The 12,522-nt window shown below is 34.8% G+C and overlaps 1 protein-coding gene across 1 annotated transcript in view; it reads right to left on the bottom strand.

Annotated features, from left to right (window-relative positions):
* The window catches only part of SHANK2 (SH3 and multiple ankyrin repeat domains 2), a 330,531-nt gene that overhangs the window by 186,706 nt on the left and 131,303 nt on the right, over window positions 1-12,522 (bottom strand). The window contains exon 14 of the mRNA XM_065755018.1: window positions 8,102-8,215. Within this exon, the coding sequence (XP_065611090.1) occupies window positions 8,102-8,215 (114 nt within the window). The remainder of the gene's footprint in view (window positions 1-8,101; window positions 8,216-12,522) is intronic.

The raw sequence follows: 12,522 nt of genomic DNA, 5'->3' as shown, positions 1-12,522 counted from the left end.
CCTACCAGCAATGGAGTCAGGACAAATGACTGATTAAAACCCAAATAACTTGATCCCAGACTCTGATGGTTTGATTAGTGTGTGTAGTTTTCACAATAATAATGAAAGACCAAAAATTAACTACATCTAGATTGCTAGTGCATTGCATAACAGTGCTTCTCAAATCCTGCCACTGGCTGTAGTATCCTGTCTTAAAACAATAACTGGGCTTAAATTCCCGAGAATTAGTCTCACTTCATAAATCATTTTATAACTTTTTCCACACTTCTTAAGTAATTTTTAGCATTGAAAATTTCTAGCATCTATATGTGCGCATAGGCTTTGAAAGTTACTTCATGTTAGTTGGACTGAACAGAAAATGTAAAGGTGATAGAAGAAAAAGGAAGATACTATAATGGTAACTTTTATTTTTGAGACATCCCTCAGAGTTGGCACTTTTTAATCCTTTAGTTATATGAATGCAGAAGGAATCAGAAAAGTAAAAAATCTATACTTGCATGTCCAATTTCACAAACAAGCAATCCTAGATGCATTTGGAACATTGAGTTTCCTAGCATCTAAGTTTAATTTTCTTTTGCTGTGCAATTTAATTTTAGCCTATTTCGATACTTTAGTGAGTTGTGTTGCTCCTTTTCAACTGATTAGAGTTATTCCTAAGTGGCTCTCAGTAAGGATGAGAATCAGAGTGAAAAGGATGAAGTGCATGTCAGCCAAGGAGATGAGACAGAAATATTATGCATTAAAAATTACTTACTCAAAGATGGAGACAGACTTAGCACTAGAGTTTGGCTTTTGCTTTATGTTGTTCTCAGAAATTGAATAAATTATGGAATGCTTTATTTTACTCTTTCTTGGAACCAAACTTATGTCATTAGCAGAGGAAATCCACTATAATTTGAAAGAGATGAGCCAACTAGCGAAATCAGTTGGTAGACTCAGTCTTCCAAAGGACAGATACACTTATAATACTACTATTACACTAAGAATTTCCTATTATATTTTGGTAAGAAGAGCACTGACTAGAAGGTCAGTGTACCCTTGATCAGACAGAATACACATCACCAAGCTGCTTGGGAAGCACAAAGCTCCATCCTATAGCTTGTGCATAGACCAAAACAGCTCTTGAGTTACCTCCGCTTCCGGATTAGCACTATTATTGAGTGATGATTCATTTAGAAGTCTTTTCCCAAACTGCTGCTTATCGTTGCTGAGAACACAAATACTTAGCTCAGCAAAGCTAAAGTACAGAAACTTGCTGAGGTTCATTCTTTAAATTTCCAGTACTCGAGACAAAAGCTAGAGTTGATTTGCATCCTCAGCTACAGAGAACTATCAGAACTGGCTGAATACTGTTGCACCAAGTTCCTGTGTCACCTGGGGTTTGTAGAAAGCACTTAAGATCTAGTTCTTCACGTTGACCTTTTCCATTCCAGAATAGAGCATTTTTTCCCCACAGTGTGATAGAAAGGAATGCAGTTTATATAAAAATACAGTGTGAAGCTTTATCTTTTTCACACAGAATGCAATTTCTGTGGATGATTGCTGTGCTATGTCTTGTCATCTACTCACATTTTTTTAATTATCAATTTGTACTTGGGAAATATATTTTGTAGAAGAAAGTCACTTATTAAAAGGTGAAACTTTTCAGAACCATGAGAGCGGTGTGCTTTGTTGTACAAAATAAGACAGAAAAGTATACTTTAGAAGTCAGAGCTTCGGGCAGCATACTTCAAAACAGTGGGACTTAACTGAATACTGTTTGACTTGTTAGTTTGAGCTCTGAGTACCAGGATTTGATAGTTGGACAAAGTTCCTCAAATTGGCAGGGGTAAGCTTGCATAAACACATCTGTTCAATTGCAAGCCATGTTTAGAACAAGCATCTGGAACTAGAAGGAAATTGCATTAATCTCTTGACCTTTTCACCTATTTCCAAATGGCTGAATTTGTATCCACATCATACCTTTTTTGTTTGTTTTTGCAATGATAAGTTTCCTTACTTGTGTGGCAATCTTGTTTCTAATTTTTTTTTTACTTTGTTTACATGCTCTGTGCCATATTAAGTTCAGCCAATGCCCTTGCTATTGTAAGAACACATTTCCAAGCTATCAGTCTTCTCAGCTGTTTACACAACTATCATTAGAAAGTTTATAACGAACTTCCACCACAAAAATTTGTCTTTCATTTTTTACCTATAGAACTTTTTATACCTCCTTCTTTAGTCCATCCAGCTGCAGCAATGTTTTGTCTTTCATTTTTACTGTTTATGTCAAGCAGTTTGAGTTGCACATTTTGCCACAGATACATATGTACCTTCTATTCACACTTGGGTTTAGCCTTCACCTGCCTCACAGAGTACACCCAGTAAGATATGCTTTTGTAGTATGCTGTATCACTCTCTTGGGACGATTAAGAAGTAGAAAAAGCAATGTGAAACTTTGATTTTCTAGCACTCACCCTCCTGACAAACAGGTGTGGGGAATGTTCAATTACTGGAAAATCTATTGCATTTTCACATTGCTGGGAACTCAGAAGCAAGCTGTACTGATTGTTTAAGTACAGACATTTTGAGAGAGAAAGCCCACCTTGGACACCAGGTAGCATCTGCTCTGAGCATGAGTGACACTAGAGGTCACCATGGGAGCATCTACATTAGCATTTTAGCCTGGGCCAGGAACGTGCTTTCAAGTGCTCTATACTGCTGAAGCCCACAAGACTGAGCAGGCTCAGAGTTTGCATATTCAAAGATCTTTTTGAGAGAGAACTAAGCAAAAGATGCCACTAGTGGGTATTCAAACTACAATTCCAAAACAGATCTAATCTGAAATAAGTACCCAGGGCTCCTGTGTTATGAATGTGGGGTTCCCTCTTTGGATTTGATTTCTTCCTGTTGGACTACTTGCTGACAGAGTCATTGATTTTGTCCATATCAAAAGTAGACCCAGAGAACCACCTTGTCAGGTGAGAAATCCCACTCCATATTCCATTGTATGCAGGCACGTGTAAAAAGAATAATGTAAAATACAACTTTACAAAACTAAAGCCTACTCAAATAAGCAGAAATACTGTAACATTCAAAAACACAGTTGGTGGCTGGTAGCCACTCCAGAAAATTTCACCTTGCGTCCACAAATCACTGGCTAAAAAGATGTCCATAAAGATCTAACAGTACCTTTATGACTTCTGTAAAGTAAGCAAAATGTTGGATCGCATTTAGTAGAGCAGCTTAAAAAAAAAAAGACAAATGAAAAATGAGAAGTTGAGTAATAAGACTAAAGATTTGAAACAAAAGACTGTAGAAAATCTAAAGGAAAAGTAAAAGGGGATTTAGATAAGCTTGAATGTAAACAATGTTTAAAATATGAATTTGAAAAAGGCAAAGTTTGAGAAATAAAGTGAGCTTGCTAGGATATCAACTGCTATATAAAATCTCTGTACTTCATATATCACATCTTCCCCTCATTCTCCGAATTAGACATGCTACAACTGCTTATAATGTGTACCCTAAGGCCACAGGATAGAAAAATGCATGAAGGTTGCTGCTGAGTGAAAAATAACCCAAAAGACGATATGAAAGATATGCATGGAACTCCAGGAAAGGTACACTTGAGAAAGTCAAGAAATGAAAGAGAATTGCTGAAGCAAGGATTACTAAAAGACATGCTGAGTCTGGCTACATTTTGGTATCAGCTGTAAAATCTAACAGTTATTCAGGCAAATCGGTAGGGAGAGAACACAGTAGGAAGCAACAATACACATTAAAGAGAACGTAATTAAAGATTACTTATTGCTAAAAAACTAAATGATACTTCACCTCAGCTGCTAGCAATCAGGTAACCTACACGAGTGCTGAAGGACACAATGTAAAATCACAAATCCAACAGGAAGTATTTTCATTTTAAATCTATCAAGATAGAGCAATGGAAGAAAAGGAAATGAAAATATGTATGTGTAGGGTGAATAAACCAAAAGAATAGTATTCAGAGAAAATAGTGAAGAAGATGGTCTATTTTGCTAGGCTTATCTGGGTGATAAACAGACAACCAGTAAATAAAAAGAGGCTCACCTCTTACAGATGGTCGAGGTTCACCAGTAACTCCACAAGGGAGTGATCTCCAACAAGAGATCCTTCCCCAGTGGTGGTCAGCCCTTAAATGGCTCTGGGAAAGCTAGAGCCAGACTCCACCCCTTCCAGTCACACAGGTACATTGCCTTCACCTGTGCTCCTGCAGCTGACTCAGTGCTCACCTCAGGTGATCAATCAGTGGTTCAGGCCACAATTCAGGAGTTCCCATACACTATGGTATTAAAGTATTCTTCTACTGGTAGGGCAGCTGATTTTAAGGACAACTTATTCTTTGTACTTCATTTACCATTGGAAAGCATTAGGTAGGAATTCTTCCTATATTGAGACTGAAAATGAATTTTAAGAGGAACTGGTAAGAGGAAGAGCCTTGCTTTTCATTTTATCTTTTCATTTTATTTAGTGTTCACACTGGGTGCAAACTATTACTTCAAGAGATCCAAGATGACTTGCGTTGCTGTGAGCTGCATTACTTAGTTAATAAATCCTATTAAGATGTCTATTAACACAAAGAGCCTCATATTTACTTTGGTGTGTATCAAGTTTTTCCTGCAGAATGTTATTTTAATCCACAGACTCTCTGGACAACAGTGCCAGGGGTCACACTGTCCTTGCAGTGAAGAATTTCTTCCTAACAACTAACTTAAATTTCCCCTCTTTTATTTTAAAGTCGTTATTCCATTATTCCATTCATAGAATAAAAAAACCATTAACATTAGAGTTGTTTCACTGCTGAATAACAGAGGAAAACTGCCAATGTGGAAAGAAATATGTAACATTTGTATTCTGTGTTTGTGCTGGAAGAAAAAGTTGTACCAATCTCCCGTGAATGAATACTTTTGACCATAAGATACAGAAAAAGGTTAAAATATGGCTACAAAAACTACACTTTTTAAACAAGATAGCATGAAGATTTTGTATTTATACGTTTTCTAAAACAAGCGAAGGAATACAGCAGTGCGCTGATGATTTTCTTTTTCATTATTCATTTTTCATTTGTTCTTGAAATACTAAGGAAACTTCATGAGACTGAAAGAAAACAGATCTTGTTCCAGTGCTTTAAAAGGTAAATGAGACAACCTGGATAATTAAAATCCCATAAGCTGGGCATCAGTCCTAGGAAAATAATGGAATATATCCTACAAGTCTCAATTAATGAAGGATTAAAGAAGCAGTACAGAATTAATGCCTGTCAATATGACTTTTCTTTGGAAAACAGAACTTGCCAAGCTGGCATGGTATCTTTGAAGAGATCGCAGGAACCAGGTGCCATTCTGTGCTGCCTACTTCCAGAGAAGAGTCTGGATGACAATGAAATTCCCTGAAGAGTGAGCCTGTTTTTGAAGTGAGATTATACATCAGCATGACACAAAACACCTGCCCACCACTTTTACTGGGCATGTAGTGTTTAATTGTGGTATAATTTTTCCAAGAACTATTTCTCTTTCTTACATTCTTGGCATGCAAATGACAAGCTACTATTAAACACAATTATTCAAACCTAATAGCAAAGGAAATTTGTTTGAAGAAATGTTCCTAAATCTCATTTATAGCAGAAAACTATTGCTTTGGTCTTGGTCTGAAAGGAGCTGAGTTTGAGATTCATTTCCTACACATTATGATGATCTACTTACTGAATCATTATCATAAGAACTTTTGCTTCTTTGTAAAGACCAAGATGCAAATTCTTGCAACTTCCACAAGTTTATGATGTTTCTCAGCTGATATTCTTTCAGCAATCCCAGCAGACCTAATTTAATTTCTAATCTTTTCACCATGCTTAACACACTATTCTAAATTATTTTGCATCTGTACTCAGAGGGAATACTGGCTGATTTTTGCTTATAAAGCTCACTCCTTTCATTCCCATTGTTTCATATGCAAAATGAATGAAGCTAACTGCATAGAGCAATTCAGTGATCAGCTTTCAGTCCACACCATATTTCAATAACAATATGACATATATTGTTAACTTGACATATTTCATGCTCACAGCACAGAGAAGCATGTACTGTACTTCACCTGTGACTTCGAGAGCGGGGCAGAAAACCAATTGTTTCCAGACAGCCCAGTAAAATATCTGAGCGCACAAGTTCGAAGGTATAGAAAAAGTGTCAATTTGTGTTTATTAAATAACATTTTCTTCTATTTTGGCAAAGAATATAAATTTTAAGAATTTCAGCTAACATTAAAATTCTACAATAAGAAGAATCAGAAATGCAATAGGTACAAACAACAGTAGATGCTCTCGTGTTTTACCAAACACATAGTGTAAGATTTCATGTCCGAAAATGTTAAGATATTTCTGTTGATATTCTTTTAGTACTTCCAGATTTGGTAATGTTTTTACTCTTATCAAAACAATTTTTTCTTAATTTTCATTTCCTTCGACTGATCAAAGCACTATTTTCTTGTCATGTCTTAAAACAATCTTGTGATTTAGTGAATTTGCTTTCTACACAGTACCTTAAAAAGAACTTTAAGGATCTGTGAGCAACAGATTTGATTATTTTCTTTTTACAAAACCACTGCATATGCCTAAAGAAGATGTAAAACTTTTCATGGTTTAGAACTTCACATAACCTCCCTCCCCAGAATTTTCTTCAGATTTGGATACAAAAATACACAGCTGAAATGTATTGCAGAGTTGCCACGAAGAGCCAAGAAATTAAATTCTTGTTTCTTCAGAAGCCCTTTGAGGAGCTTAACAACTATTCTCTCATTATTCTACAGGATGATTTTGTTCTCTCCAAATATTCTATTTGATTTTGTGTCTATTTTGGGAAATGGATGAGGAAGTATAGCCTTTCCAAGTAGTGCTTGGTTATCTAGAGCAGTGTCTTTGATGCCTCATTCCTTCATTCTTTATGTTTTTAAACCGTTGGCAGTATTATAAAAGCAACCTTTTCACCTCCTCTTCTGCTCATCCCTTAAAATCTATTTTACCTCAGCTTCCATTATAAGCAAGGAACTTAAAATAATTATGAAATTTTATAAACATCTCCAGATACTTACTACTCTGGAATTATCCCATCCAGCGTATTTCAATTTTATTCCATCCAGTTTATACATATACTTTAGAGCACATACTAGAAGTAAAAGAAGTATGCCTGTGCAGTATACAATGGCACACAGAATGACAATGTTCATGAATGAATAATACTATGCATAAATTTTAGGGTATATTCTGTGCAATGCCAGGAAGTTCTGAGTCAATACGTCAGAGAACCAAAACACATCAATAGTTAATTTAAAACTGCCCACATTTGTAGAGAACACTAATTATATTCTGAGAGCTCATTTATAATGAGCTTTTAATTAGAGAGTATGTCCTCATACTGTAATTCTTAAAAGGAGAGAAATTATGAGACGCTAGGTAATTCTCAAAATAGCATGCTTCAGTGTTCATATCTTTCTTTAATTTTACTTGAAATATAAAGACTACTTGCCTGAAATCATTATTGGTTTACTTATGGCAGTTGAAGCATAGGATAATGGAGAATTCTATTTCATTTTTAAATCACCAAACATGTACATGGGCTATCCCACTAACAGATGTCTCCTCTACAGTTTAGTGAAAGGGCAACAGAGGAAATATTACCTCTATAATCAAGAGCTTAATACATTATATGACTGCCTCAGACTGGGAGATGACTGATCAATTTTCCTTCCATCATTTGTATAATTATTCATTCTCCCATACTGTAAGAAAATAAAATGGAACATATTGCTTTACAAAATTTATGAATACAACTCTGTATAAGAGCTTTCATGGTACTTCACAGCATCATCCCTCATGAGAAAGACTGTTTACGTGGATAGCGTCCAGTAAAATCTTATCAATAAGCCTATTTTTATTTTTTTAATTCAGCAGCTCAGCTTTATTTAATTCTCCTATTTCTAATATTGCACAAACACACTGCTGTGTAACACATTACCATCTAGGCTTTCTCTGCTTGTCCAGATACATCACATTTGTCATTATTAGAATTCAACAAGAACTGATTAAATTGATTACCTGGTTTACTTTCATTTGGTTTACACTGAACTTCTTCAACACATTCGGCAGGAAACCATCCAATATGTCCCCGGGTGCTGCCTTCCCAGAATCCACCTTCTCCAATGCTTAGAACTAAATATAGAGAAACATAAGAAGCATTAAACTTCTTTCTCTTCTGATGTGAAAACTAAGATTATTTAAACAGCTTTTCAATAATAATTGAATATCATGTTCCTAAGAGCAAACGCTGTTCAATAACGTAAATTCTAGTGCTCCAAAAGTGAGCAAAGACCAAACTTTAAAGATAACTCTCCCTAATCAGCCTTCGAAACCCCTGCCCAAAACTATTTCTGTCAGAAGTTTTCTTGGCCCTTACCTAATCCCTTCAATTTTCAGTTTTTGCATTGCTGTTTTAGTCAAGGAGAAACGCATTGTCATATTAACACCAAAAATGTGTCTTGCCTGTTCAGACTAAGCTGAAGTGATGAATGCGTTGTAAAATTGAATCTACATTGAAACAAGGTTTTCATATGTATGTATATAAAGAGAGTAACATCTCATATGTTATGGACTTCCTAAGGAAACACACCAATTTATTTAGTGGGTAGTTCCAGAGATGTGTAATATAGGTCAAGTAATATGATTTAATAGTTTGAGTATGCAGTAACAAATTCTTGAACATCCCATAGGTGTACTACACGATACACATGCCTTTTGATATATTTCAATGACCTTTCTCAGCATAAAATAAAACAGGGACAGAATAAGTTTTCAACGGAAGAAAAAGCTTTACTTCTAGTTATCGAGGATTGTAATAATTGCAAAATAATAATGCATATTTTTTACTTCTAAGCAACAGGAGGTGAGGCTCTTCCTAATCACTGCATTAATAATACTCATTGAAAGAACATATTTTGAATAGAACATATCTATTGTTTTAATAGAATACATATGATATAATAGACTAATAAAACCATGGGTAGCTCTTCAAAATCAGCTGACTGGGAACGTAGCTCAGCCATACAACAAAGGTCTTCAGAGTACGTCTGTGCAAAACAGAACATTCAATGTGGAAGCCTCTGAGCTACCAAAAATAAGCCCATGGAAGTTGAGGCAGCACAGCTCCATTAGCAGTGTGGCTGCTAAACCAGCCAAGCTAATTGGCACTGCTGAAAATCAAGGCCAATTAGCACAAGCTCATCTCTTCACTAACGTGTGCGTATGGTTTTCAGGACCCAGAATAAGATCTCTGCAGAGTAGTGTACTATGGTAGGGATATTAACTTGCTCAGAGCCATTTTGAAGATCTCCAGCATGAGCACTTCTTACTCTGTTAAAACATGCCTTATTAGGCTTTAAAACTGTAGTCCCAGAGCCTGACTGCAATTGAATGCTGTATCAGCGAAACTGCTGTGACTCAATGGCTTTGAATTTGAACCTGATTTGCACTACTATGGACTCAGATGAAAATCAAATCAATGCTAGGGAAAAAAAAAAAAAAGTGTGTCCTGAGAACACTAAAGGAATAGTAAGAAGCCTGGTCTGACAAATCAGGAACTGTAAAAACAGTATTTGAAATTAAATGTTTACCTCATTTGTCACTGATGCAATCCTAAGATATTTGTGGTGTTGCTTTTGAAGCGTGGGCGACTATTAACAGAAATATTTGAGAGAAAAATATTTTTAAATGTGTCAATTTTTAGTTTTTTACTATATCATATTCAGTTGTGCAGACTCCATTAACTGTTCATTTACAAATCACTTTCAATGAGAAGTGCATTTTAAACCCAAGAAAACATACGATTTATCAAGCACTTCTCAGACTTCATGCATTTGAGGAAACTACACCTGTGCAGAAAGTTAAAGGCTAATGGGAGAGAGCTCTGACCTTGGATGACACTAACAACTCCACAGTGAGAACGAAGACAAGAATTTTTTAGGATGATTTCTGTTTTAGTTACCTAAGACCTATTGCTACTGTTTAGATAAGAAAAAAATATTGCATCTCTACATTTACATGCAAGTTAAAATAAAAACCTGATCCGTGCTTTAATGCTATTAATAAATTAAATCATAGATGATATATAATACAAATTCAGGGTACAATTAATGAAAAATGTTTTTAAATTTCAACTGTTCTTGAAAAGTTTTGTTTACTACTACACAAAATCAATCTCAGAACTCAGTGTTACCAAAAACAGAAGCCTGTTCATTCATCCAGTGTATATAGGGTATTCATCAACATTCAACATATTTTTAATAATGCAACCCCTGTTCACATAAGAATAGTGTATTTCTCACGTATGAGATAAGCAAGTAGGAAAGCATAATTAATAACATGCATATCAACATTATAACTATTGTAGCATCCTGTTATACACTGATTTAGCTGCAAATAACACATATGAGTCCAGGCTTCCATTCAGCTGAAACTGCAAAACGTGACAGTAATAGATACCTGTTGAGGAGAGTTCAGAACTGATTCTAAGTCCTGATTTCACAAACTGGCAAGATAAAGAGAACAGCAACTACTTAGCAATTACGAAAGTGTTCTCTAACTCCATATTTTATTAACATCAGAAATGCTCTAAATTACACTGATATTTCAATCTCTAGAAAGAATTTGCACTGTCAGGCAGAAGTTGGGATTCTCACACCTGTAATTTCATGAGTTTACAGTAGTAGCAGCTGATAAAACACCTAAGTCAAGATGAGAAAAATAATGTGTTATGTAAGTCCATCTGTGAATGCAAGGAAAATAGAGGTCACTAGAAAGCAAAAGCTTTCCCATTATTGCATGGATTATTGAATATCAGCAATTACTAACAGCAAAAGAGAAGCAAATATCCTTAAACCTACCTGAAGACATAACATCTATGGAAAAGAGGTAGAAGAAAAAATGAGGTACTGCTAAAATGCAGCCTCCATTCTTGTTCAAGTTTTTTAAAGATTAAATCTATAAATAAAATTATTATTAACAAATACAGCATTATGGATGCCAAGAAGAAGAAAACCCAATGCAACTGCAGGAGGTAAATGTGGAGAAGCCAGGGATGTACTGATGTACTGAGATGAGACAAATTATGGGGGAGATGGAGGAGGAGCACATACTACCTAATACTAAAAATGTAGAATTTGGGATAAAGATATAGGTTCTAACTTGAAATAGTCTTTTCAATAAATCTCAGGCAGTGCCATTAATACGAAATTCTACAGTAGGAGACAAAAATAAAATAAACTCTGTGTCTATAAAAACTGGCAATGTTTCATGTATTCCAATGTAGGTAGCTGGGAACGTAAAGTATAAATTGTATGTATGTGTAAACTTTTGAAACTATTCACACTTTTTTTAAATGAGTGCTTAATCTGTCCTTTTCTTCTCACAACAGTGCTTAAGAGAGATGCTGTAATAGATAATTTGGTACCAGCAAGAGACTTCCTAGTCAACATTTTCCCTTCTGAAGGACATAACAATGGTAAATCAAAGGATAACTTTCCCAAAATTAATAATTAGACTTTACCATTTCAAGTATTTTTTTCCTTCTGCTTTTTGTAAAAACAAAAGATGTAGTTGCTATAGCAAGAGCAGGCCAGAGTCTCTTTATACACAATACGAATTGCAAAAAAGAATGTGAAATTTTAAGAATAAAATTAAGGCCCTAGTAATACTGTGAACTCTGGTATGACTTTTCACAACAAAACTATAGTTTAAAATAAGAATTATATTTAATTATATGAACAAAAGTGCACATTGAAATTGGACAAAGATGAAGCAGTTGAATAACATGAAAACACGCATAAACAGATCCTACCAGGATCTGATATTAATGTCATTAAAGTATTATAATAATTTTTATTATAATACTTCATAAATAAAAGTATTATAATGTCATTAAAGTATTATACCTAATACCAGCCAGATTCTGCTTTGCCAGAGTCCAAAAAAATGGCAAAGCATTTATATACAGTACCAATCTGTCATAGGGTATTTAAACTCCAGTAACTTCTTTGTTTTTATTAACAATATAACATGCTCATCTCAAACTAAATTACACAACATATAATCAAAAATTCAGATAAATAAAAAAAATGTATTCTTCCTCCCTTCATTATAAAGTTATATCTTCCTTCATTATGATACTGTCATATAAATAGGGAGTGAGAATACTTTTCCATCCACTGATAATACACTTTCTGAAATTCTCTAATTCTGAAGATTCAATTAAAAAATTGTTCTTTTTTGCAAAAAATGTAATGGAAAGTACAGCCAAATGCAGGCCATTGTCTATAGATGTTACAGGTTACATGTGAAACTACCTTGCAGTATCTACAACCAGTTTTTGGTGCTAGTATAAATTACACTCATTCATGGGAAAGCAAATACTTATCTGGAGAGGGAATTATAGAGTTGCTTGAAAAAAAGATCATTTCTACAACTGA

Source organism: Cyrtonyx montezumae, unplaced genomic scaffold (genome assembly GCF_038088225.1).
Source record: "Cyrtonyx montezumae isolate F1298 unplaced genomic scaffold, pur_monq_1.0 scaffold_10, whole genome shotgun sequence".
Lineage (NCBI taxonomy): Eukaryota > Metazoa > Chordata > Aves > Galliformes > Odontophoridae > Cyrtonyx > Cyrtonyx montezumae.
Note: the sequence above shows the minus strand (reverse complement) of the source record. Positions and strands in the feature narration are given on the sequence as shown.